Source organism: Chrysemys picta, chromosome 9, assembly GCF_011386835.1.
Source record: "Chrysemys picta bellii isolate R12L10 chromosome 9, ASM1138683v2, whole genome shotgun sequence".
Taxonomy (NCBI): Eukaryota; Metazoa; Chordata; order Testudines; family Emydidae; genus Chrysemys; species Chrysemys picta.
This window is the reverse complement of record NC_088799.1, coordinates 91,979,269-92,007,094: the sequence shown is the minus strand read 5'-3', so window position 1 is coordinate 92,007,094 and position 27,826 is coordinate 91,979,269. Positions and strand designations below refer to the sequence as shown.

Genomic DNA, 27,826 nt, shown 5'->3' with positions numbered 1-27,826 from the left:
CTGGGTCTTCGGCGGCACTGAAGGACCCGCCGCCAAAGTGCCGCCAAAGACCCGGAGCGAGTGAAGGACCCGCTGCCAAAGACCTGGAGCGCCGCCGGGTGAGTAAAAATTAAAAAGGCGCCTCTAGCCAGGGAAGGGATTCTCTGCCACTTGCCCCCCACTCTGGGCGACCCTGCCACTGGGCACGGGGCCCTCTTAAGCGCGGGGCCCGATTCGGGGGAATTTGTGGAATTGTCCTAAAGCCGGCCCTGGCTGTTAAATCATTGATAAAGAAATCTTGCCAGTCATTCTTACATCAGTCATTTAGATACAAGTGGGGAAATTTATGTAAAGTTTTGGCTTGTAAATGGGTGCTAAATGAGAACAAATGCCACAGCCATTGTTAACCTTACTTCCTAGATATGACTAAGTTTTTCCTTTTTCAAACAAGTGGAGCCTTGGTGCTTTTTCACACCTCTAGTCCTCCTTTCTTTTGCATTTTTGTTCAATACCTAGGCTACGCCTCACAAGGGGGACATGATCACTTTACCTGGAAAAATGAAGGTAAAGGTTAAATTCTCTCTCTATGGATTCACTTATCTTTGAGCCAGGTTACATCCTATCAGAGCTAGTACAAAAGTTAAAAGGAAATGTCTCCTCAAGCAGAGCAGAAATGCAGTAAAAATAACACTATTCTTAGATCATATTTCTTGGTTTTAAAATACACAGTGGTGTGTTGTAGCTTTGTCAGTCCTAGGACAGTAGACAGACAAGCTAGGTGAGACAATATCTTCTGCTGGATCAACTTCTGTTGGTGAGAGTGACGAGCTTTTGAGTTTCCACAGAGCTCTTCTTCAGGGCTAGGAAACTAATTGTCTCCAGGTAAATACAAGGTGGAACAGATTTAGCAGTGACACTCTGCACTAGTTTCCCAGACATGAAGAAGAGCTCTGTGTGAGCTCAAAAGCTTTTGTCTCTCTCCAACAAAAGTTGATCCAATAAAAAATATTACCTCACGCACCCAAATGCATTTTAAAAACCCATTTTAATTGTCTCATTTATTTCACCTGCTGCCTTGCTGTACCATAATATGCAGCAACTGCTGGAAATTTAAACTGATAATTCAAGTAGAGCTGTCCAAGAGTGGGTTTGCAGAAGACAGGTTCTCTCACTCCTCCTCACCTATCCTGTAGCTGAACAGAAGCTCTCCAGCTGAGGAGTTGAGTGCTCCTTGTTGCAAAGAGGTTACAATACAGGTGGAGAGCAGCTGTCTGCTTGGTCCCTGAGTGCTCCAGTCACAGCTTTGCAGGTGTGTGGCAGAATCACACTAAGCATTTTTGTCCTTCGGGTTTATTGAACTCCCTATCCCAAATCACATTATTTATGTACCAAACACATTTGGTTGTTTTGGTACATGACTAGCTTTATTTCAAAGCAAGTTGGGCAAGTATGTAATGGGCTTGGTTCATTTCCACTTCTAAAAAGGGCCTGATCATCTACGATATCCACTGACTTTACCCTTCAGGATCTGACCTTAAGCACACCTGAGGCACAACCCACTAGCCAGTTACTGTGTAACATGGTGTATTAGCCTAAAACTGGGTTATGACCTAGCTAACACATTTTAGGCAGCTTAGGGAAGTGCTGAATAGCAGAAACTCCACCTGACTCCAATGGTGAGTGGCAACCCCTCAGCATCTAGTCCTTAATGCCCGTTTTATAACAGAAGTACAAGTATTCTAACCATTTCATGCAAGTATCTTACTGAGGTTGTAAGCTCTTTGGGGACAGGGACCATCTTTTTGTTCTGTGTTTATACAGCGCCTAACAGATTGGGGTCCTAGCATAGATAGGTGCCAATGCAATACAAATAACTAACGGAATTAAATGGAATTATGTAAGCAACTGTAGTGCATGCCTGATCATTAGCCACCTGAAAGTTACTTTTCATAGTTTAATATATTATACATTAACATTTAAGAGATTTACATCAAATAAAAATACATTTTATTCTTTAACTTTCATAATTAAGACATTACATCTTATTCCTGAGCAACATCAATATACAAGTTTAACCAGAAAACATCAACAAACTTTTTTTTTAAAGTTTACAAGCAAATTCTTAAAAAATTCTGTAGTTATTTTACAAAAGCAAAGTAAATGACTATTGACCTCTGAAACACAAATCATGCTGAACAGTCCAAAATATGGAACTACAGGGGCTCAGGTAGTGTGTGTGTCTGGGAAGAAAGGTAAGGAAATTAATAAAAAAAAGGGGGGGAGGGGGTAAGGATCTAAAGAATGCAATCTATAAACTACTAAGGAAAGAGTTTGCTGAAATTATATCAAGTTATTTCATATCTTAATATGATGAAGTAAAACCAATCAGATTGGCATTTTTCATTTTAAAGTGCACATATTACATTTTATTCACTTTATTTGTGTTTTATTATCTAAACGGAAAATTTCAAATTCAGGATTTGCTTGTTTGTAAATGAATCAAGGTGGTGCAAGAAGCAAGTAAAGAATCAGTATATTTATTTGCTTTTAAGTGGGATGACAGCCTGGTGCAAAACCATCAGAAAATTACAGAAATATTTAGTTCCAGTTCTAGATAAAGTCACTTCCTTACCTGTAAGTGTCTGAATTATATAATGCAATGTGCATAAGCCTATGCACATAAATAGCCATTTCGGGATCAGTGGGAGAAAAGTTTGCTTTTTGTGGCTGTAAATATTGCATCAAGGAAAAACACTTATGCCACCATAGTGGAACAGAGATATTTACATGGTAAACAATTGCAATAGTTGGTCTTCATTACAACTATATAAAAAGCAAGACAGACAGGGGGCATAAGTTTTCCAAAGTATATAGACAATATTCTCAGCAAGAAGCTGTCTTCAAACAAAAAGGTGTCATACATAACAGTACTTTGAGTAGCAACCATTTGTCATTGATTACTGGGAACCTGAAAAAGGCACTCAACATATGAACGTGTTTTTAACAATAAGAATAGACGGGGGTAAAACCTGGCTTAGAAGGCCGTAGAAGTCACCATTATTGAACGATGCGGTGGGAAACACAACATAACATGAATGATAACTGCAAACATTTTTACTACTACTTTATTAGAGCAGAGGTTACAAACATGAATGATATGCTATGTAATGAAGGGAGCTACATCACATTTAGTATCTTGACATGTAATAAATAAAACATACTAAAATGAAACCTGAAACAGTAAGTATGTTGGTCTAAATTCAGACCAGAATCTGTTCCATTTCCATCTACAGCTTCATGAGGGACTTTGTCCAAGAGCAGCTGTGGCTATCTTCTAAATAGAGAGAACTGAATAAATGTAGATATTAGTCCAAGCTTCTAGTCTGCATTTTCACATTATGTCTCCATGCAGCAGAGATTTATAAAAGTTAGCAACATTTTGAAAATGAAGTCTTCTCTGGGAATTATCTGTAAACTACCTTGAACTAAGTAGCTGTCTCAGTGCTTGTGCCTCCAGAAAGGCCCATCTTAGAAATCCTGCAAGCAATTTTCACCCTGTATTGAAGGTAACCTTTCATGCTGATGGTCAACATGCTGAAATAATCCCCTTTCATTGTTCAGCATTTAGAGCGTTGTTTGGAATATCCTCACTCACCATCTCAGGAATGCTAAATCTAGTGGCAGTGTAATGATTTAGATCAGCCCAAGAAAATGTCAAGTTTTCTGGCTCATTCCTAGAATGTTAGCAGAATGCTGAGGAACTTTCCCATTGTAGCTGCTCGGAGAAGGTTAACATGTACTAGGGTGTGTTTTCTCTAATTTAGAAACTCACTGCAAGTTTTCACCTTTTTTTCCTTTTTCTATTTTTTTCTGACAACTGAATTGCAAGGTTGCCATACCCCACCCTCTTGCCATCCCATCATATTAACAATACGACTGAGGAGCCACTCTGAATATATGATTACTTAAAGATTTATCCCATCTATGTATAAGTGGTTTTGTGCACAATCAATTCAACTGTATAATAATTACTAGATAACAGAATGCAAATGTTTTATGGCTCCCCTGGACTTAGCTGGGTGGCCACTCAGAGGTTTCAACCCATTAAGCTTCAAAAGTCTCAGCAATTGGTTCACAATAGCTTGTGTCATGCACTTGGGTAACTTTTTGGTCTTTTTTCATATCAATGCCAAATCCATACAGATTCTATTTTTGTAGCTTGTACTAACTAGATTGTTTCACTGTCCTACCACTCCAGCATGCATTAAAGGAGTCTAAACAAAACAGACTATTTTAGACTGCCTATAATCACTAAAGCAGTGGTTCCCAAACTTGTTCCGCCACTTGGGCAGGGAAAGCTCCTGGCAGTCCGGGCCAGTTTGTGTATCTGCTGCATCCGCAGGTTCGGCTGGCCGTGGTTCGCTGCTCCGGGCCAATGGGAGCTGCTGGAAGCGGCGGCTCGGCCCGCACCGCTTCCAGCAGCTCCCATTGGCCCGGAGCAGCGAACCGCAGCCACTGGGAGCCACAATCGGCCGAACCTGTGAACGCGGCAGGTACACAAACCGGCCTGGACCGCCAGGGGCTTTCCTGCACAAGTGGCGGAACAAGTTTGGGAACCACTGCACTAAAGACCTGACCTTACAGTTCACTTCTTAGAGCCATATAAAAGGCCTTTTGGGGTGGGGGGACTTTTGTGAGCAGCTTCAAGACCCCATTGCCATTAGCTAGCAACTATTCAGCATTCTCTTTTGGGTTCTGCTCCACAGGCAGCATCAGAGCATGGATTTGTCTAGATTAACTCAACAGGACATCCTCCAACATCTGCATCCATCTCTTTCCTCAGTGTTAATTTCCTCTCATCTCCTGTAGATAAGGAGGAAAAACAAGTTATTTGAAGGAGATTTTCCCAGAAAAAGATGCTGGAGTGATGCAGCCATGTAGCTAAAGCATAATAGACTGAATCAAGATTCAAAGGGGAAAGCCAAAAGGGAGAATTATTTCATTCCTGTTGGGAGATCAGAAGGCCAAATGTATAGTGCCTCAGTCAGTTCAAACAGTATGTTCATCCCCATCTGTGCTGTACACTGTGTTCTTTCTCAGTTAATTTTTCCACAGTAATGTGTCTCTAGAACTGTAGTTTTAGCCACCACATTATTTTACTGATCTTCAGAATTGCACATATTCCCCTTCCAAAATGTGATGAGCTGGTGAGTGTGCACTACTTATCCCCAATAAATCTTAACAAGCATAACAGGATAGGCCTAGATTTGCTATTGTGCATGTATTCGAGAGAGATACATTGCCATCCAGTTAGGTGGTCAAAGATTCTACTTTTCAGCTTTTACATCGTTCTTTGCAAATCTTTCACTGCCATGAGAAGACTGCAACTCACCTAGCTCAACAGGTGGAAACTTGCTGGCCGTGATTGGGACAGCCCCAGAAGGCAGTGGGGAGCAGATGCTGGAGGAATGCAGGATGACCCCTCCTCCAGAGGCTCTCATCCATTGGCCAACCAGAGAAGGAGGGGAGCTGATTGGTCTCCCCTTGCTCTCCCCTTTTATTAATTTAAACCTTAGCCCAGGTCCTTGGGAGCCTCTTCTTGCTCCACTTCAGTGGCAGGATTTCTTAGATTCCCAGATCCAGGATAAATAAGAATGACGGTGGCTTCTGCCACCAGGAGAAGCAGCACCCAGACAAAGTTAGTATCTCCAGGCCGCTTCTAACCTGGCTGCGTAGGTGCATAAAGAGCAGGAGCCCTGCGCAGGGGTGTAGCTACAGCATACTCTCACAGCCTCCCAAATGCAAACAGGCATCCTGCAGGGACCAGGCGTGGTGCTGTGGTCCAGTCTCCCACCCCAAAGAGTGCTGCTGCACTAAACGACTGTCAAGCCCTTTAGGGGTCAGAGGAATCAGCGTCTCTTCCTTCTAAACTACTTTCAACCGTTAGGTGAGCTTGACTGCCAGAGTGATTGTGTCAGTCACCATAATTCTGCACAGAATCCTTAAACCTGTCAAACTGAGTGTCGTCTTGGTTCTATTTCACTTCCCCCACCTCCCCGGCCCTTTGGCGAGATCTCTGGAGCAGAGAGGCATCAGCATGGATGGCCTCTTTTGATGCTGCTGCCATCACATGAAGAGTTTTGAATTTCATCTGATGGTGGAACATTTTGCTACATTTTCTCTGTATCTTTTTTAGAGATTCCAACTGTCTCCAGCTCTCCATTTCAGAGAAGCCATGTTCATCAGGTAAAATGTCAGGGGAGGGCTTTTTTCTCTTTTTCTTCTTTTTGGGGGTATTTATCGCCTCTTCATTGGATTTCCACTCACTTTTTCGCCCTTCGTGACTCAATTTACTACTGCATCTCTTGTGTGATGTTTTAAGCTTATGTCTACCCTGCTTTGTCAAGCCACCAGGGGCAGAATTTGAACAGAAGCTACATTTGCTGGATTCATTTTCTGGATAATTTTGACCTACATTTTTAACACAGACAAGGAATTTTCTCTCCATCTCTCTTGAAAGGGACCATGTTTTATTGCCATCACTGTAAACATCTTTATATCTTCTTTCTGTTCTCTTTGCCTCACTAAAATACTCAGAATCACTACTGATCTCTTCCATTAAATCCCTGAATTTGTATGCAGAGCCTGAGGGTGTGTATGGTGGGGCAACTTCTCTTCTGTTATTGTCGTCTTTGGATTTTTTATCGTGACTAGTATTAGTGCCTCCAAAAGAAGAATTATTAAATTCAGCATATGGTAAATTAGCAATATCAAGTGAGTCATTCCACTGTACTTGGAACTTTGTTGTAAACCCTCCAGCATAGGCGTTGTTTTTTGACACACTCTCTGTAGGCTCAGATTTCCGAATCGTGATCTCCCATCTATAATTATCATCCCCGCTACAATTTCCCTTGTCGGGGTTTTGTACAAAACTCACTTCTGTAAAGCGTCCCCCATATTTGTTCTTCAAGTTGATCTGAAAGCCATTCCCATTATCAGACACTATCCTCTGCCACCAAGACTTGCTAACGGTGCTTTTTGGCTCTAGGCAGACACGTGCGTAGCTTGGAGTTTGATAATAGTTTAATAAATAATGTATAAACTCATCAGTTTCATAAATCTTTTGCTTTTTGCAGTACCCTGTACCAGACACTTTTCCAGAGTGTACTGTCTTCAAAGGAGGACAGTCTTCTCTCTCAAGGGATTCTATAACCTTGCAGTCTTGAGTAACTGTAATCTGTAAAGACCCACAGCCAGGGGAGCTGTACTCATCCCTGCCAGTTAATTTACCAGTGCTTGCTGCTGCAGTTGGATCATTTAAGATCGTTCTCACAAGATGACAAGGTGAGGCAGGTAGATTACTTGGCACCTCTTCCTCACTAAAAGAGGTGTTACCCGTTTGGAAGAACTGACTGCTAAATTTTTTCTTATCCTTCAGTTCTTTGTGTAGAAGATAACGGGATTCTCTCTGCTCTGTCTGTGCATTTTGGAACTCCGTCTCAGGAAAGCAATCCTTTCTTATCTCTTCAGAGTACAGCAAGGGCTCCACTTTTTGGCTGGTCAACTGTGCAAAATCCTTCAAATAAAATCAAGAAAATTACAATGTGAATGTAACAGACAAAATTTGTACAGAGAAACTATACCGAACTAAATTGTGAACTAACATACAGGCAATGCAACTTTGCTCAAGTCAGGTATAAATGAGGGCAGAATTTGACCTACTGTATTTAATTCAGGCCATGATCATACAAGGTTCTGCAGCTCTCCTGTGAAAGTTGAGGGTATTCACCGTGTCACAGGATTGGGTCCTTAATTAGCTAGAATATTTGCCCTTTCAATAAAAGTCATTGGCTATATTGAGCTAACCTTGCTGCTTTTACCTGATTTGCATCCACTACAAAAATCATTTTAGTCACCCACTTAGACTATAGCAGAGGCCGGCAACCTTTCAGAAGTGGTGTGCCAAGTCTTAATTTATTCACTCTAATTTAAGGTTCGCGTGCCAGTAATACGTTTTAATGTTTTTAGAAGGTCTCTTGCTATAAGTCTATAATATATAACTAAACTATTGTTGTATGTAAAGTAAATAAGGTTTGTAAAATGTTTAAGAAGCTTCATTTAAAATTAAATTAAAATGCAGAGCCCTCCGGACCGGTGGCCAGGACCCGGGCAGTGTGAGTGCCACTGAAAATCAGCTCGCATGCCACCTTCGGCACGCGTGCCATAGGTTGCCTACCCCTGGACTATAGCACTGCACTAACTTCACTAATTCTGTTAAAGTAAAGTGCTGTACTTTTGTAAATTGAATATCTTATCTGAGAATTATTAGATAAACTGCTTTAAATTACTCTATTTTGTAACAGCTGCAAATATGATAACTAATATTAAACTTTACAGGTGATGACACCAAGGGATTAAAAGGCCCTACATCTCTCTCCAAATCTTTTCTGTCTAGTTCCTCACCCTTTAAAAAAGGTTTGTTTAAGACACCCCCACCTTCTGCAAAATTTAAAATGTTCTGCTGCCAGTTAGTTTTAAAGAGCACTAACTCACACAGATTGGCTGGTGTGGTCTCTGGCTAGTGCTTGTTGATGGGGATTCCTAAGTACTGTAAGAAATATTAAACATCAGGGGTTGAAAAAATCCACTTGCCAGTGGCCAGTAGTAAGCTTTCCATGGCAAGTGATGGCGCCTATCTTAATTACTGCAGTATTTAAGATTTAATTTTTAAAAGTTTCTAGTCCATGTAGCTAAGAAGATAATCCTTCAAATGCAAATCAACGTAGTGAGCATGTAGACAAACACTTCCAGTACTGCCTCTCCTGCTCTGATTTTCCCAAAGCATCAGCAGAGTGAAACTGACAAAAGGTGTATTAGCCTCACTTTGGATATGCTGTATTCCCTGGGCAGCAGTGAAACTTACAGGATGCATATCAATTTTAGTCTGCTTTTGGGGAGCTCTGAGCAGCAGAGGCAATAACTGGAGCTATTTATGGGACAAGAGGGCCCAAAAATAGCAGAGACTATGTCACAGGATGCTGGGGCAGGATTATAATAGAAATAGCCCTTCTTCTTTTCAGCATGGTAATGAGAACCAGGGAACTGATTCAATTTACCAGACACCTACTGGACAGAGACTGATACAAAAGATGAAGTCTCAAGCAGGGACAGAATCTCAACACCTTTTCCCTTATGTTCATATGCAAATGAATCTGTAAACTCCGGGGTTATACCGTATGACTGGAGAACTGCTAACATAGTTCCTATTTTTAAGAAAGGGGAAAAAACGGACCTGGGTAACTACAGGCCTGTCAGTTTGACATCTGTAGTATGCAAGGTCTTGGAAAAAAATGTGAAGGAGAAAGTAGTTAAGGACATTGAGGTCAATGGTAATTGGGACAAAATACAACAAGGTTTTACAAAAAGTAGATCGTGCCAAACCAACCTAATCTCCTTCTTTGAGAAGGTAACAGATTTTTTAGACAAAGGAAACACAGTGGATCTAATTTACCTTGATTTCAGTAATACATTTGATACAGTTCCACACAAGGAATTATTAGTTAAATTGGAAAAGATGGGGATCAATATGAAAATTGAAAGGTGGATAAGGAACTGGTTAAAGGGGAGATTACAACGGGTCATAATGAAAGGTGAACTGTCAGGCTGGAGGGAGGTTACTAGTGGAGTTCCTCAGGGATCGGTTTTGGGACAAATCTTATTTAATCTTTTTATTACTGACCTTGGCACAAAAAGTGGGAGTGTGCTAATAAAGTTTGTGGATGATACAAAGCTGGGACATATTGCCAATACAGAGAAGGACTGGGATATCATACAGGAAGATCTGGATGACCTTGTAAACTGGAGTAATAATAATAGGATGAAATTTAATAGTGAAAAGTGAAAGGTCATGCACTTAGGGATTACTAACAAGAATTTTTGTTATAAGCTGGGGACTCATCAGTTGGAAGTAACAGAGGAGCAGAAGGACCTCGGAGTATTGGTTGATCACAGGATGACTATGAGCCGCCAATGTGATATGGCCGTGAAAAAAGCTAATGCGGTCTTGGGATGCATCAGGCGAGGTATTTCCAGTAGAGATAAGGTGGTGTTAGTACCGTTATACAAGGCACTGGTGAGACTTCATTTGGAATACTGTGTGCAGTTCTGGTCTCCCATGTTTAAGAAGGATGAATTCAAACTGGAACAGGTACAGAGAAGGGCTACTAGGATGATCTGAGGACTGGAAAACCTGTCTTATGAAAGGAGACTCAAAGAGCTTGGCTTGTTTAACCTAACCAAAAGAAGGCTGAGGAGAGATATGATTGCTCTCTATAAATATATCAAAGGGATAAATACCAGGGAGGGAGAGGAATTATTTAAGCTCAATACCAATGTGGACACAAGAACAAATGGATATAAACTGGCCAGCAGGAAGTTTAGACTTGAAATTAGACGAAGGTTTCTAACCATCAGAGGAGTGAAGTTCTGGAACAGCTTTCAGTGGGAGCAAAAGACATATCTGGCTTCAAGACTAAACTTGATAAGTTTATGGAGGGGATGGTATAATGGGATAGCCTAATTTTGGCAATAAATTGATCTTTGATTATTAGCAGGTAAATATGCCCAATGGCCTGTGATGGGATGTTGGATGGGGTGGGATCTGAGTTACTACAGAGAATTCTTTCCTGGGTGTCTGGCTGGTGAGTCTTGCCCACATGCTCAGGGTTTAGCTGATCGCCATATTTGGGGTTGGGAAGGAATTTTCCTCCAGGGCAGATTGGCAGAGGCCCTGGGGTTTTTTCACCTTCCTCTGCAGCGTGGGGCACGGGTCACTTGCTGGAGGATTCTCTGCACCTTGAAGTCTTTAAACCATGATTTGAGGACTTCAATGGCTCAGACATAGGTTAGGGGTTTGTTGCGGGAGTGGGTGAGTGAGATTCTGTGGCCTGCGTTGTGCAGGAGGTCAGACTAGACAATCATAATGGTACCTTCTCACCTTAAAGTCTATGACTCTATGAAGAAGGGATAGATTAACACTAGGGGTTTGCTATTATGCCTTGCTAGCATTTCCCCAACTCCAAGTCATTCTTCTCATCAGCCTCTGGCCATCAGCTATCTGGTAAATGTTTCAAGCTCTACTAAACATCCTTTAAAACAGAATATTTTTAAAAAATATTCTTACTTTTACTCGGCTTAACAGCACTGTAAGCAGCCTTATAGACTCCACTCTTCTCTGAGCTAGTAGATATTTCCTCTCTTCCCATTCAGGCATATTCTCTGGCCTCTGCTCTTCTTCAGCTGTTACCTTCTGCTGCTTTCTTGGGCGTTTCTCATCCCGATCTATCTGCCTGGGTTCTCTCCTCTTGAGCTTAGCCTTCCTTTTTCTTTCTCGAGCAATATTTTCATCATCACGTCTTTTTCTAGGTAATTATTAATATGGGACAATTTAGATGACACTCATTTTACATGTTAACCCCTGGAGGGTGAAAAGTAGGATTTTAGTGTGCTAACAGCAAGTGACTCGATGCTAGGAATCGATTTGCTGTTACAATCAAGACATCATAGTGCCTAGGTAGGTTTTAAGTCAATGGCATACAACCAATATACATCCAATAGATGCAAAGATTTAGGACAGTTTGAGTTTCGCTTGTACTCTTAAGACTCTTCTAATAATAATCTCTCTCTCGCTAAAGAATATACAGGTTGTTCATATTATAGTCTCTTCCAGGTCACCGCTAGAGAATGATTTGCCCCCTTCTCCTTCATTTTCAGTTAACACCAATAACTAAGGTTCACAAACTTTTGGACCTAATCCTGCATTCCATATGCAGGCAAAACTCTCCTAGAAGTCAATGTATAACCATTAAATATTTTAAAGAAAAATTCAAATAATACGGGTATTAAGTTTGGTGACAGATTTAGAGATATTGCATCAGAGTTGCTAGATTTAGCATTTCGACTCTCGTTCCTACATCAATGGATATATTCATAGAATAATGTCCAGTGGCAGATAGGGTGGATCCTAAGCACTCCCTATAGAAGTAGGAACTTAATACAGTGTGATAATTGTTCCGATACATCTGACAACACTGCCTTCAAGATGATAGCAATGATGGGGGATCGCTTACGCACTGGGACTCTCCAGTCAACACTGAGGCATGTGGAATCCTGTCACGTGTTCTATACTGTATATTAATTTTACTTCAGGACACAGCTAGGCTGCATATTATTACTTTGTGGTGTTACAGCAATTATGAAATAATACTAGAAACAAGATCTCAAGTCACCAGGCTTCCTAGGTTTCCTCAGGTCCCTTCCAGCCCTACATGTCTAGGATTCTATGATTAAGCACATATCCAAACTGACCATAGGTTACCCTCTCTGTTAAAACATGCTGTTTTGCTGCCCTTTCCAACTACAGCACACATTATCAGTGATCTGGTGAGGACCACTTTGAGTGATACAACTGATCTAAGATTTACCTTTAATCTTTGAGCAGTCAATACATTTCTGTAACCCTATGTTCAGCCACTGGAAACATGGCCAGAAGGATGGTTTGTCACCTTCCTGGGCTGATCTTGTCTCAGCTATTTACTGATCTACAGTTCCACTGCAGAAAAGACTCCTTAGGCCTTCACGCAGTTTAAAACAAACTTTTCAATGGAGTTTGATAGATTACTAGAGTGATTGAAAGAAAAACAAATCCTGGATCTGTAAGAGGAGAGATACAGGGGAGGGAGCAACGAGGGCACATTGTGTTTTTAATTGAGAGGATCCAGCAGATGTTTAGACAGCTCCAGACCACTTCTCCAATCACAATCCCCTTTTTCTATACACTGCGTAGGTCTACTGCTCCTCTCTTAATCTAGTTCCCTTTATGTGACATCTACACAATTGACGATATTATGCTTTTTTTTGTGTTTGTTTGTTACACCATATGAATTAGACAATATTCAGCTTTCAGTTTAACATTATCTAACCCTTAACATTATCTAGGTTCGGGGGTATTGTATTGGGTGCTCCTCTCTTGAGATTTTGTTGGGAGCAAGACACGAGCGTAAATTTTAAAAAAGTAGAACATTCATTCAAAACAAGTTTCTCACCTTGCAGCCTCCTCTTCCTCTCTCTCTTTTTCCCTTTTTCTTTCTTGCTCTAGCTCTTGCAGCTTTTGTCTTTCCAGCCTTCTCTTTTTGATAGCTCCTTTGCTGAAATGTTTGGTTGTATCAAAAGTCACCTGTTCCAGAAGAAACCGAATCAGAAGGCAGGATTGTTCATGAATTATAAAGAGACTAGGGCTGTCAAGTCATTAAAAAATTAATTATAATTAATTGTGCGATTAAAAAAATTGTGATTAATCGTGTGATTAATTGCACTGTTAAACAATAATAGAATACCATTTATTTAAATATTTTTGGTTTTCTGCCTTTTCAAATATATTGATTTCAATTACAACACAGAATACAAAGCGTACAGTGCTCACTTTATATTTGATTACAAGTATTGGCACTGTAAAAAAAGAAAAGAAATAGTATGTTTCAATTTACCTAATACAAGTACTGCAGTGCAATCTCTTTATCATGAACTTAAACTTACAAATGTGGAATTATGTATAAAAAAACTGCATTCAAAAATAAAACAATGTAAAATTTTAGAGCCTGCAAGTCTACTCAGTCCTACTTTTTGTTCAGTCAATCGCTCAGACAAACAAGTTTGTTTACATGTGCAGGAGATAATGCTGCCCACTTCTTGTTTATGTTGTCATCTGAAAGTGAGATCAGGCGTTCTCATGGCACTGTTGTAGCCGGCATCACAAGATATTTATATGCCAGATGCACTAAAGATTCATATGTCTCTTCATGCTTCAACCACCATCCAGGGGACATGCGTCCATGCTGATGATGTGTTCTGCTCAGTGGTGCAAGTAAAATCCATGTCTTATCGGTATGGGGGGGAGAGGGGGGAGACGCACCAGCTAAGGGGGGCATGTGACCTCCCCATGTGATCCTCCATGTGACTCCTCCCTGCCCGGGGCCCCCACGCTCTCCTTGTCCCCTCCCCACATCCATCCCATGTTAAGTGGAGCGGGGGGGGGATCTGTCCTCCTCCTGCTGCGCCAGAGACAGGGCTGGGGGGGAGCAAAGATGGGGCCCAGCAGTAGAGCCACCAGAGGAGCTGCCGGCATTCTCCTCCTTTCCCCGCGGCTGCCCCTCCCAGCGGGGAAAGGAGCAGAACCTCCAGCCCCGCCCCCCAGCCCTTTCCTGCTGCTGTGTTTTTTCGGGTACGCTGTACTGACTATAAATAGGTTGCCGGCCTACTCGCACTGCTGGTTCTGCTCGATAACAATCCAAAGCAGTGCAACCGACGCATGTTCATTTTCATTATCTGAGTCAGATGCAGAAGGTTGATTTTCTTTTTTGGTGGTTCGGGTTCTGTAGTTTCCGCATCGGAGTGTTGCTCATTTAAGACTTCCGAAAGCATGCTCCACACCTCGTCCCTCTCAGTTTTGGAAGGCACTTTAGATTCTTAAACCTTGCATCAAGTGCTGTAGCTATCTTTAAAAATCTCACATTGGTATCGTCTTTGCGTTTTATCAAATCTGCAGTGAGTGTGAGCTTAAAATGAACAACATGTGCTGGGTCATCATTCGAGACTGCTTGAACATGAAATATATGGCAGCATGTGGGTAAAACAGAGCAGGGGACATACAATTCTCCCCCAAGGAGTTCAGTCACAAATTTAATTAACGCATTATTTTATTAACGAGCGTCATCAGCATGGAAGCACATCCTCTGGAATGGTGACTGAAGCATGAAGTGGCATACGAATGTTTAGCATATGTGGCACGTAAATACCTTGCAATGCCAGCTAGTAAAGTGCCATGCAAATGCCTATTCTCATTTTCTGGTGACGTAAATAAGAAGAGTGCAGCATTATCTCCTGTAAATGTAAACAAACTTGCTTGTCTAAGCGATTGGCCGAACAAGCAGTAGGACTGAGTGGACTTGTAGGCTCTAAAATTTTACATTGTTTTATTTTTGAGTGCAATTATGTAACAAAAAAAGTGTACATTTGTAAACTGCACTTTCACGACAAAGAGATTGCACTACAGTACTTGTATGAGGTGAATTAAAAAATACTATTTCTTTTGTTTATCATTTTTACAGTGCAAATATTTGGAATCAAAAATAATATACACTGATTTCAATTACAACACAGAATACAATATATATGAAAATATAGAAAAACATCCAAAATATTTAATAAATGTCAATTGGTATTCTATTGTTTAACAGTGCGATTAAAACTGCAATTAATCATGATTAATTTTTTTGAGTTAATCACGTGAGTTAACTGCGATTAATCAACAGTCCTAAAAAAGACGAAAAACTTGTCAATCTACTGGATCACCTTATTTACACAAATGAAATACAAACAGCCTATACAACTTAGAAAGTCTCTAATCTATTTCTGCACAATTATATTTGAAACATGAGTGTTTCTTTCTGCTGCTTTTTAGTGGAGCAGACTGGAATATGACCTGCAGAATTCACCTAATAGCTATCTCCTATTCTCAAACGTTACTATGAGCATTACTCCAAATGTCACCTTACCCTGTGCCATTAGAGGCTCATAAACTGTGATAATACGCCTTTGATGGCTTGTAGATGTTCAGTTTGGGCATTTTCAGTGGAGAGTTCCTAGCGTAGAATTCCCTCTCTCTGACAGATTGCCAGAGTTTACTTATTTTCAGTGCACTGTATGAGCCACAATTTCTTGGTCAAGCATTTGCCTGACTACAGGCAATCAGTGGATTACAGTTGGCTGGTTGGTACAGCAGGGGAGGCTGTCTGTTGAGAACTGTTTAACTCAATGTGGGCACATTAAAAGAAAACATCCAGGCAAACAGCACTTTATCCAAGCTGGGAAACCAAGTTATTTGGAGCATGATTTCTAAACCATTGTGTAATGACTGCTACATATTCAAGAATCATAGATAATTTACATGCTTTGTGCTGAGCAAAATACTTGGAACCAGGCTTATCTCAATGACTAAATCCGACTTTTAGATGAACGCTGCTAAGCAGCTATGAACTTTTGTACACATGCAGATCTCCAATTTCCTTTCACAGCATAACACAGGGTATGCCCCAAACAAATCCATCCTCCAAAACTGTTCACTATATCCACCTTAATCAAAGCAAAGTGCCACGAGAAGCAAGGATACATCCTGCTAGTACAGGTTCAAAGTAACTATGAACATTTTTTGTAAAAAAGGCAGAAAGGAAGGCTATTGCTGACACTGCTTGGGGTTTACCAATGCAGAAAACCATGTCTTCAGAACAGCTCTTCCAGGCCTTGACTGCATCCCTCTCAGCTCCAGTGTTCATCCAATTGATTCATAAACTTAATAACTTTTCACTTTTATTTTACCAGTGGAGAAAAATGTTTCAGGAAATCAACAAATACTTTTTCCAGGTCAGTCATACTGAAGGATTAAAATCTTCACTAAAATCTGGATTGAGAGGTCAACAATAGTCAACCAAGCCGCAAATCCATACAAACCAAAATCTTGATGCAAACTTGATGCAGAGTGAATGCTGCTTCTGAAGAGACAGCCTTGTGGCTGGCTCATCTGTGAGCCTTAACTCAGTGAGAACGGCCCACCAAAAAAGCCACAGCTTTATTTGCTAGGTGGGGAACTATGAGGATGAATAGCTGCGAGAGCCATCCATCTATTCCCTCTCCCAAACAGCAGTGCTCCAGGTCTAAATTCCCACCTCAAGTATCCATCACTTAAATGTTTACACTGGCGAGCAAAAAGTTCCCAATTTGTCTTTTTTTTTTTAATTAGGATTTCAAATAGCAGTAATGATCTTCATGGCAGTCTCAACAGATAAGTCTTGGTTGGGCCAAGGAATTTTATACTTTTCTGCTGTACCATTTCTAATATTTGACTACTATAGAAGTCTTTATGGTAGTGTATTTGGGCAAATATAGCATTGGCAGTATCAAAAGATATAGCCAGTGATGCTTACCTTCATGTTACATGCCAGAGCTTTTCCATCATCCCCTTTAAACATCAGCTTCATTCCCCTAAGTGACTCCATAGCTTTCACAAAAGCCGTGTACTCTTGGTACTGGACAAAAGCTTCAAATGTCTGTAGACCTCCAAAAAGGAAGTTATTTAAATTTCCTCCCACCATTTCTTCTCTATAAGGATCAAGCATAGGGATATCTATGTTCTTAATCTTTCCAAAGCTTTCGAACACCACTCTTAAAACATCTTCACTCGGCTTTTCACTATTTGAGCCCTTTAGTGCAAACCATTTACATGGCAAACCTTCAAAATAGATGCAATCAGGAATATCAGCAGTTTGCTCAGTAAGATCTTCATTCGTAATCTCTCTTTTATTCAGGTAAGATGCCCACTCTTGTGGAGTTGGAAAGTCAGCTTGTGCCTCGGTGGCCATCACCTTCAAGTCATCTTTAAAACCATTCAGTTTTATTACCTTTCCATGCAGTTTTTCCTTAAGGGTGAGGATCAACTTTTTATTTTCTGCCTCTCCCTCAAATCGAATGAAATCCTTAGTGCTCTTTGAAACCCTAACAGTAGTGAATTGGTCTGGACAAATCATGTTCTTCAGCTTGTCCATCACTTCCCACTTAGAGAAAGATCGGGTAGATTCTGTGTGTTCTGGAAACACCACATTGATTGTCAGTTTAGCTACTGGTTTAAGATACAGATGCTGAGAAGCACAGAGCTCCATAGCTTCAGAGTTATCATACACTACAGTGATTGTCATTGTGTCCAATACCCTTTAGAAAAACAATTAAAACCATGTTAAGCTAAAAGACATGGAGTAAAAAGGGTAAAAATATCCTCTAGTGCAAAATTTAAGTGACTATCTTGGGATATAATTTCATTTAACATTCAGATTAAATTAAGAAAAATTATACTGTACATTTATACTAGTCTATAATTTAAATTATAATGCAAATAAATTGTGTTTGAATAAATATACCTAGTAAGATGTATCATCAAAAGATGCTAACTCCAGATTTTCTATCCTCAAACTAATATAAAAACAAGAGTCAACATTCTACAGCAACATGGCTGTCATAGCCTCAAGAGAGATCAGTAAGTCAAGACAAAACCCCTGGAACACATTCTCCCACATCTGTGTACCAACGGCACAGGAAGGATTAAAAACAGTAACCAAACAAAAATGAAGTTAAATAGATTCCTAACACCAATATTCTTTTCCAGTTAAAAGAAAAATGCAATCATTACTTGTACTAGGTTAGATAAATTACTAAATAATAATTTGCTCTATATATTATGGCCATGTATAAATTAATCTAAGAGCAATCTGACGCAATTGCTGGATAGCCTGTTCTGAAAGGGCCTTGTTTCCAATGGACAAGTTTTACCAGATTTGACTGAAATATCTTAGCAAGTACCTCAGCTAGGATTTTGCAATCTTTATTAGGGAAGTCAGGTGATCGTTCATCCATCATTCATCATCCTTTTCAAACATCGGAATCAGTGAGATAAGATGAGTTCTTACACTCTGTGCTAATAAATTATCCTTCACTGCTGATTCATAAATGTATAAGAACTGGTTGTTAACTGTTCTTGTAACCTTTGTGGAATTCCACTGAGATGCCATCAAGGCCGGGGTTCTGACATGTTTGTACAGACTAGTTTGTCTTCAGTTCTTTCCTTATCTAACTGGATCTTCTCTTCTCACAAAGGGGAAAAAATAGGTTAATGTACTGCTGGTTAAACCAACCGCTAAATCAGCCTAAAACTTTTTTTTAATCTATAATTTATCTTAAAAATAAAACTGGAAATGCTAATTATCTCTTTACAACTATATAAACATCCTGAAGCAAGAAATGAGGAAAAGATATTGTTTGCCTAATGACTTATATCACAATGCTTGTACTAACACACAAACCTTATATTGGCTAAGAAATAATACCAGTGAAATGTATGACTGGTTAAAGACTGAGAAGAAATGTCTAAAACCTGTACCATTAGAGGTAGCTCTCAGCTCAATACACTGTAATACAATCTATTCACACAGGGAAAATTGATCTCATATTGTCTAAATGCTTGCAATTTAGCTTATATGAATATATAAAATCATCCATGTGGATGAATCCAGAAATCAATATTAACAGCACAAAATATGTTATCCTAATTGAATTCATGAGAGTATTCCGGAGACCGGACATTTATATACAGATGGGTTTTTATAGAATATTCTCAAATTAGGAAATGTAATATTGATAGAACCTATCTATGACAAGAAAGAAATGCTGTTAGTCAAGCTCTAAATCTTAACCCAACCAAATTTACCAGATAAACCACACAATCTTAGCCAGTTGAAAAGACTAGGCTTGAAACAATGCAAAAGCACCCTTTAACAACAAAACACTGCCTGGAGTGAAGAGATTGGTGTAGAAATCATTAATACAGTGGGCTCAAGACTGGGGCCACTGTTAATAAAAAATTAACCTTGGATCTCAGAATGAGGTTAATACAAACAGGAAAGGTTGGATTGAACTCTGAGGAACAATATTTTAAGACGTCCGTAAATGTAGCAAATGTGAAGAAATCATGCATCAATACCAAGGGACGTACTGGCCGCCGCTTCCAGCAGCTCCCATTGGCCTGGAGCAGCGAACCGCAGCCAGTGGGAGCCACAATCGGCCGGACCTGTGGACGTGACAGGTAAACAAACCGGCCCGGCCCGCCAGGGGGCTTTTCCTACACAAGCGGCGTCCCAAGTTTGGGAAACACTGCCTTACAACAAATGCCAGCGCCTGATCACATATACAGGTCCATAGGTCTTGCTGCAATTGGAAAACATTTTTTTCCTCAGCTATTATCTTATCAGAGATACAGCTCAAACCAAGAGAAAGATATACACACAGAGGGGCTCAAGAGACTGTACAGTTTAAACAATATTCAAAACACCCGAAAGAGAGCAGAGCACTTCCATACAGCCATTATTCTTGGAATGCCTCTTTGCCTCCAGTCAGTGTGTGTGTATTTTGAAGATGATGTGGACTTCGGTGCAAGAAACAGCCTAGTGAATCAGAGTACCAACAAGAAACAGGTCTTGCGTGCTCTCTTAGAGAAGACGTTAGCATGAGGGCCTGATCTTGCAGGTAAAAAGATCAGTATTCTCATGGAGCAGCAGCTAGAACAAAGGTTGGAGCACTGCGTTGCTGCTATTGAGGTGACCAAAGCTTTGTCACGCCAAGCTGACTGTATTGGAATTCATCTCTGAAATTAAAAATATATATAGTTTTGGTACATTATACGGGTAAGGGTGAATCCCATTCTTGTTAGAAGAGCCCAGGTATTTATTGCGTAAACCACAACTACGTCAAAAAGCAAACACTGTTGATGCTGTTCACAGCTATATTGGTCCAATGTTCTTTGAGATAAACTACTATTTTTTGTCGTTTTGCTACATCTCACCTTGGCACAAAATGTAAATTTCCACAAGACTAAGGTGTGGAGTGCAGCTGGCCATCTAATCTAGAACAGTCCAGTGCATAACCATGAGCCGTTTTTCCACAAATTGCAACAATATGGTCAATAAAACCTTAGAAAAGTAAGGCCATGTCTACACTAGAATCTTCTGACAGCATAGCAATGTCAATTAGAGGTGTTCCATGACATTTCTATACCGGCATAAAAGTGCTTTTGCAAGTACACCTTATTTTGTTCACTGAATTGCTATAAGCCAGGGGTGGCCAACCTGTGGCTCCGGGAGCTGCATGTGGCTCTTCAGAGGTTAATATGCGGCTCCTTACCTAGGCACTGGTTCCGGGGGCTGTAGCTATAGATGTTAACTTTCCAATGTGGTGGGGGGGTGCTCACTGCTCAACCCCCTGCTCTGCCCTAAGCCCTGCCCCCATTCCACCCCTTCCCCCAAGCCTTGCACGCCCTCCCTCCCTCCCTCCCCCCCCAGCCTCCTGCGCACGTAAAACAGCTAATTGCGGCGGGTGGGGGGAGCAGGCGCTGATTGGTGAGAGCTGCCGGCAGATGGGGGTGGAGGCTGGTGACGTATTACTGTGGCTCTTTGGCAAAGTACATTGGTAAATTCTGGCTCCTTCTGAGCCGCAGGTTGGCCACCCCTGCTATAAGCCATACTATCAAAAGAACTTTTTTGATGGTGTAAGCTGCATTTTCACTAGAAGGGTGTACTGATAGAACTATACAAGCAAAACTTTTAAGTTTAGAATAGGCCTAATTGGCCTATTTTACTGGAAGTTGAGTTCTCAGTACCTCTGTAAATCAGGTCTAATACTATTTCTTTTAGGTAGTATAGAAAAACTATATCGCTTTTTGATAATCATCCAAATATACCAATGGACAAACAAGCCTGGCTCTTCCATCAGGGTCCTAGCCTGCACCAATACCAACTATAAAATACTGCTGCAGGAAGATAGTGTGGGCCAGAGGCTAGAGCACTACACTGAACCTCAGTTGACCTGGGTTCTACTCCTAGTTTTGCTGCAGGGTAAGTTGCTTCATCCATGGGGGAGGGGGGGAATAATGATACTTACTCACCTTTGTAAGGTACTTTGATGAAAAGTGCTAAGCAAGACCTAAGTAGTGTTATGTTGCCCTTTCTGACACAAAATAAGGTTTTTATATATCTGGCTCCCACCTCTGAGTGGTCTAACCACTGAGCTTTGGGATATTCTGATGCTTATTTGACTTAAACAGTCATTGGCACAGAGTGAAAATGAATTTGCAGTTTGGTGGTTAGGGCATCCATCTCGGAGGTGGGAGACGCAAGATCCATTTCCCCTGGCCTAGCCATGCTTTCATTATTTAACCACAGTGGAATAGCTTCAACAGGAGAACGCCCACATCAGCATATCCCATAGACCAGTGAATCAAGCATTCTTCTGAGAGGTGGGAGACCCTGTTCAAGTTCTTTCCCCCCCTCCGGTAGAGAGGAGGGAATTGAACCTCAGTCTCCCACATCCCCAGTGAGTGCTCTAACCACTAGGCTCAAAGTAATAAGGTGAGTAGCAGCAGCACCACCTCCACTGAAGAGGATCTGATTCAGTAGGAGGCCTCCGAGTACACCGACTGAATCAGTGTGATTTAAGCATTTGGTCACCTATCTTCCTCTGGTTTGTGAATCACTGTGGGGTTTAGGCAGAAGACAGGAGTCTGGCTGCCTAGAGGGAAGCAGCAGAGTGGATACCCAGAAGCAGAAACTTGGTGCCTAGGGAATTTTTACCTTGACAATTTCAGCGCTGAGTGAGTTTAGGCGCCTACAGGGTTTGGCAGGAATTTTGTGGGTCACGCTGGAGCCAAAACAGGGATTTAGGTGCCTATATCTGATACTTAAACACCTAAGTCTCTTCGTGGATCTTAAAGGACAAGAGGAAGAAGGCAGCCCTTGAGAGGGGGAGAAGCTGCCTCACCCACAGGCTGCCCTTGCAATAAGGAGCGGAAGGATGCACAGCCTAGAAATATAAGTTCTTACATATTTCACTGTAGCAGCACAAATTGTACCTAGTGAGCTCAATTCTTGCTTTGTACAGGGCTAGATGTGTTACATGTGCTGTCTCCTTGGTTTTAGTTTGATTTATCTCTGTATTCTTAATGAGACTGTTTGAATTTCAGATTGTTGTGAAGTAAGGTCATTGTTTTGTGTCCATTCAGGAAAGAGCCTTCTGACCTCTTTTGAGAGATGATTGGGGAGAAATCAATACCTATTCTGGAGCATGCCATTGAGAAAGCTGCTAAAAAGTGCAATCCTGAAGAGGAATGGGAAAAGCCAGTCGACCACAAGGAGTGGCAAAAATAGGGTCTCAAAGATTATGACTTCAACTTTCAGTGTGTTTTTTTAGTATATACCTAAAGTGTTCCTGGTTGTTGCTAGTGCATATAGACTCCCAGCTGATGGGGTTGTTTTTAATAGTAAGTCATGTTTTTAGATATGGTTTAGATTCTATGGAGATGGGTACTACAAGAAAACTACATTTAGTAAGTGGCAGTCATGGCACAAGTCAAAATAATTCCCTCCTCCAACAGCACAAGGAGTTCATCTAGGGACTGGAGTTGCCAGGAGCATTCATTTGATGAACTGTTTTAGACAAGAGGTCTCAATGCTGACAGAGTTTCAAGAAACAGGGACAGTCCATACAAGTTGCTCTAAGAAAAGTTAGATAACTGTAAACAGTACCAGTGGCTAAAATTACTTCTGTCCACATGACTGATGAGTATTCCACTAAAGGCACTTAATGTTGGACATTATTGGATAGGAAAAAAAGGAGGGCTGTCGATTAATCACAGTTATCTCACGCGATTAACTCAAAAATTAATTCCAATTAAAAAATTAATCGTGACTAACTGCAGTTTTAATTGCACTGTTAAACAATAGAATATCAATTGAAACTAAATATTTTTGATGTTTCTCTACATTTTCATATACACCTCTACCCCGATATAATGCGACCCGATATAACACAAATTCGGATATAACACGGTAAAGCAGCGCTCCGGGGGGGCGGGGCTGCACGCTCCGGCAGATGAAAGCAAGTTCGATATAACACGGTTTCACCTAAAACGCGGTAAGATATTTTGGCTCCCGAGGACAGCGTTATATCGGGGTAGAGGTGTATGTTATATTCTGTGTTGTAATTGAAATCAAATATTACAAATATTTGCAGTGTAAAAATTATAAACAAAAGAAATAGTATTTTTCAATTCACCTCATACAACTACTGTGGTGCAATTTGTCTTTGTCATGAAAGTGCAACTTAAAAAGCTACATTTGTTGTTGTTACATAACTGCATTCAAAAAAAATGTAAAACTTCAGAGGCTACAAGTCCAATCACTAAGACAAACAAGTGTGTTTACATTTACAGGAGATAATGCCGCCCTCTTCTTATTTACAATGTCACCAGAAAGTGAGAAGAGGCATTTACATGGCACTTTTGTAGCCGGCGTTGCAAGGTATTTACATGCCAGATATGCTAAACATTTGTATGCCACTTCATGCTTCAGCCACCATTCCAGAGGACATGGTTCCATGCTGATGACACTCGTTAATAAATAATGCGTTAATTAAATTTGTGACTGAACTCCTTGAGGGAGAATTGTATGTCCCCTGCTCTGTTTTATCCACATTCTACCATATATTTCATGTTTAGCAGCCTCAGATGATGACCCAGCATGTTGTTCATTTTAAGAACACTTTCACTGCAGATTTGACAAAACATAAAGAAGGTACCAATGTGAGATTTCTAAAGATAGCTACAGCACTCGGCCCATTTAAGAATCTGAAGTGCCTTCCAAAATCCGAGAGGGACAAGGTGTGGAACATGCGTTCAGAAGTCTTAAAAGAGCAGCACTCTGATGCAGAAACTACAGAACCCAAACCACCAAAAAAGAAAAATCAACCTTCTGCTGGTGGCATGTGACTCAGATAATGAAAATGAACATGCATCAGTCTGAACTGCTTTGGATTCTTATTGAGCAGAACCTGTCTTCAGCATGGACGCATGTCCTCTGGAATGGTGGTTGAAACATGAAGAGACATATGAATCTGTAGCGCATCTGGCATATAAATATCTGGTGATGCTGACTACAACAGAGCCATGAAAACGCCTGTTCTCACTTTCAGGTGACACAGTAAACAAGAAGCAGGCAGCATTATCTCCTGGAAAGGTAAACAAACTTGTTTGTCTGAGCAATTGGCTGAACAAGAAGTAGGACTGAGTAGACTTGCAGGCTCTAAAGTTTTACATTGTTTTATTTTTGAATGCAGTTTTTTGTGTATAATTCTACATTTATAAGTTCAACTTTCATGATAAAGAGATTGCACTGCAGTACTTGTATTAGGTGAATTGAAAATACCTTTTTTTTTTTTTACAGTGCAAATCAAAAGTAAATATGAAGTGAGCACTGTACACTTTGTATTCTGTGTTGTAATTGAAATCAATATATTTGAAAATGTAGAACAAAATTTAAAAAAATTAAAATAAATGGTATTCTATTATTGTTTAACAGAGCAATTAATCGCAATTAATTTTTTTTAATCACCTAGAAAAAATGGATCCCATTATCTGGAATTGTCACAAGATAACAACAATACTTTGATCCAACAGGACACTTGTTCAAATCCAGCTCAGGTTAGCAGGGAATAGAAGTCAGACTCCTGACTGTTGGTAATATATGAAATTAATTAAATCGTCACAGTTACGAGCTATTAGACAAGTGTCACAACAAATACCATAAACGGCACCCTAGAGGCAAGCTCAGCAGAGACATCAGGGATAGAATGGGTCATGGAGACTTAAGTCCCTTCTTGTCCCATAGGTGGTCCCTCCTGGACAGGGAGATTGGTAAACAGCTTGCTCTACGTGGCCTGTGAGGAATTGTGGGTTTCACAATCCAGTGCCATCACACCAGAACATTTCACAAGCACGAAAATTCAATTCAATTAAAAAAAAAAGATATTAGGCAAACAAGAATAAAAGGTTACTCATAAGGATAGCTCACAGAATATAGGGACTACCTCTGCTTTCACCACTAGACACCTACCCTCATCTTTCAGTTTCTGAAGGCAAACGCATATCGAGAGATCATCACCAGAGCAGACACTGAGCTAGTGGCCAAAGGGCAGAGGAGGGAGATTATCTGCTAGAGTCAAACTACCATTGAAAGTTAAGTAGCATAGGGGATCATTTTCCAGCCATTTATGGGTCTGTTATTACTCCACCTGAAGCCATGGGCAGGATTCTCACCGAGTCAGTGGGAGCAGGATCCAGCCCTATATTCCTTGGAGTTTTTACTTTAAATCTTGTCTAAACAAGGGACATTGTTGGCCTATTTCCCACCACTGCTAGCTCTGTTTTGAATGAGCTGGTGCTAGCAGCACTGGAAGTGTTAGTAGCTATGGGCTGCTTGCGACAGAGATTGATTTCAGCACCACGTCCTCAAATGCTGCTGATCTAACCAAGCATGCCTGCACCACATGGAGTTGAAAACGGTGTCTGCAGCCAGGGGCCTGTCCACAGGAAGGCTCCCCAGCCAGTTCACTTAACCAGGCTGGGAAATGTGTCCTGCTCCAGACAGCTCAAAGCACACCTTTGACTCAGCAGTTTCTGTCCTTAACCCTCCCAGAGTTAGTCCCTTTTCTCCATTAACGCCTGATGGGTGCATCCCCCAACCACCCACCCTTCTGCTGACAGCACCTGGCCCTCACCCCAGCCAGCTCCCTGCCCCCCTTTCATCCCCAGCCCCCCCACTGCCCCCAGCCCCCCTTCACTCCAACCCGCCCCCAGCCAGCTCCCTGTCCCCCAGGCCCCCTTAACCCCACCCCGCCCCCCAGCCCACTCCCTGCCCCCCTTTCGCCCCCAGCCCCCCCACTGCCCCCAGCCCCCCTTCACTCCAACCCGCCCCCAGCCAGCTCCCTGTCCCCCAGCCCCCCTTAACCCCACCCCGCCCCCAGCCAGCTCCCTGCCCCCCTTTCACCCCCAGCCCCAGCCCGCCCACTGCCCCCAGCCCCCCTTCACTCCAACCCGCCCCCAGCCAGCTCCCTGTCCCCCAGCCCCCCTTAACCCCACCCCGCCCCCCAGCCCACTCCCTGCCCCCCTTTCACCCCCAGCCCGCCCACTGCCCCCAGCCCCCCTTCACTCCAACCCGCCCCCAGCCAGCTCCCTGTCCCCCAGGCCCCCTTAACCCCACCCCGCCCCCCAGCCCACTCCCTGCCCCCCTTTCGCCCCCAGCCCCCCCACTGCCCCCAGCCCCCCTTCACTCCAACCCGCCCCCAGCCAGCTCCCTGTCCCCCAGCCCCCCTTAACCCCACCCCGCCCCCAGCCAGCTCCCTGCCCCCCTTTCACCCCCAGCCCGCCCACTGCCCCCAGCCCCCCTTCACTCCAACCCGCCCCCAGCCAGCTCCCTGTCCCCCAGCCCCCCTTAACCCCACCCCAGCCCACTCCCTGACCCCCTTTCGCCCCCACCCCGCCCCCAGCCCCAAGTAGCTCCCAGCCCAGCGCTTGCCAGTTAGCGGCCCGGCCCCGCCCCACCGGGCCCAACCGCGCCGCGCTCGGGTCGGGCGGGAAGCGGCGGCCCGGTGCCCCCGGAGCGGTCGCTCTTACCCCTCAGGCCGCCGCTCCGCCTGCCCCCATCGGCCACCTGCACTTCCGGGTTCGCCCCCCGCTCGGGGCGGAGCGCGGCGCACGCCGGAGCCAGCCGCCGAGCGGGGCCGCGGGCCGGAGCGGGGAGCTCGCTCCTGCCCCCCCCGTCCGCCACTAACCGGGGGGCTCCGGTGTCCCCAGGAAAGGGGGGGAGAAGGAGCCCCGCGCCGGGCCGGGCCGCCGGCTGCCGCCAGTGAAACAAGGGGCCCAGGGTGGTCCGGCGCGAGAAGCAGCGGGAACCATGGAGACCCGCCGGGATCGGGCTTTGCGCAGCCCCCGTAGTGAGATGAAGCCCCGGGGCTCTGCCCCGGGCGAGCTGGAACAAATTCCCTGGCCTGAGCTAATGGCCTTTCTGGCCTGTGACTGTGCCCTAGGTTTCGTGGGGGGCCTTGGGCAAGTGAGGGAAGGCCCGATTCATCTCTCCAGTGATATCAGTCATTGCCCATGGGTCCCATTCTGGCCTGCTTTGTGTATCCCAGAGGGATGCAAGTTAGGGTAAAAGTTGGAGCTGTGTGCCTTGATTTCCTCATCTCTATAAGATACTCATTTCCTACCTCGGGAGGCTAATTTCCTTTATGTTTTTTTCAAATGTGTTGAGCTCTTCAACCAGAAGGTGCTGTAGAAGTGGAAAGGAGCAGTATAATCGTTCTTACC

General features: G+C 42.5%; 1 protein-coding gene across 6 annotated transcripts; it reads right to left on the bottom strand.

Annotated features, from left to right (window-relative positions):
• Positions 1–1,969: 1,969 nt before the first annotated feature.
• Positions 1,970–27,826, bottom strand: LOC101947870 (A-kinase anchor protein 17B). Of its 6 annotated transcripts, none has more exons than XM_065556681.1 (5): positions 27,134–27,826; positions 17,016–20,278; positions 13,083–13,213; positions 11,162–11,399; positions 1,970–7,555 (listed from the first exon to the last, which is right to left on the bottom strand). In XM_065556681.1, exons 2-5 carry the CDS (start codon positions 17,781–17,783, stop codon positions 6,014–6,016), a joined length of 2,679 nt encoding a protein of 892 aa, XP_065412753.1. In that variant the 5' UTR covers positions 17,784–20,278; positions 27,134–27,826; the 3' UTR covers positions 1,970–6,013. The 6 variants fall into 6 exon arrangements, with proteins under 6 accessions (XP_065412753.1, XP_065412755.1, XP_065412756.1 ...); XM_065556683.1 differs by having other exon boundaries at positions 17,016–18,723; XM_065556684.1 differs by having other exon boundaries at positions 17,016–17,796.

Bases quoted from the DNA above. Each gene is read 5' to 3' on its own strand.
- LOC101947870 (XM_065556681.1), bottom strand. From the start codon at position 17,783: ATGACAATCACTGTAGTGTATGATAACTCTGAAGCTATGGAGCTCTGT. The intron at 13,214-17,015 runs GTAAGCATCACT...CTTCTGGAACAG, and splicing joins CTCTGGCATGTAACATGAAG to GTGACTTTTGATACAACCAA. The intron at 11,400-13,082 runs GTGAGAAACTTG...ATAATTACCTAG, and splicing joins GAGGAAGAGGAGGCTGCAAG to AAAAAGACGTGATGATGAAA.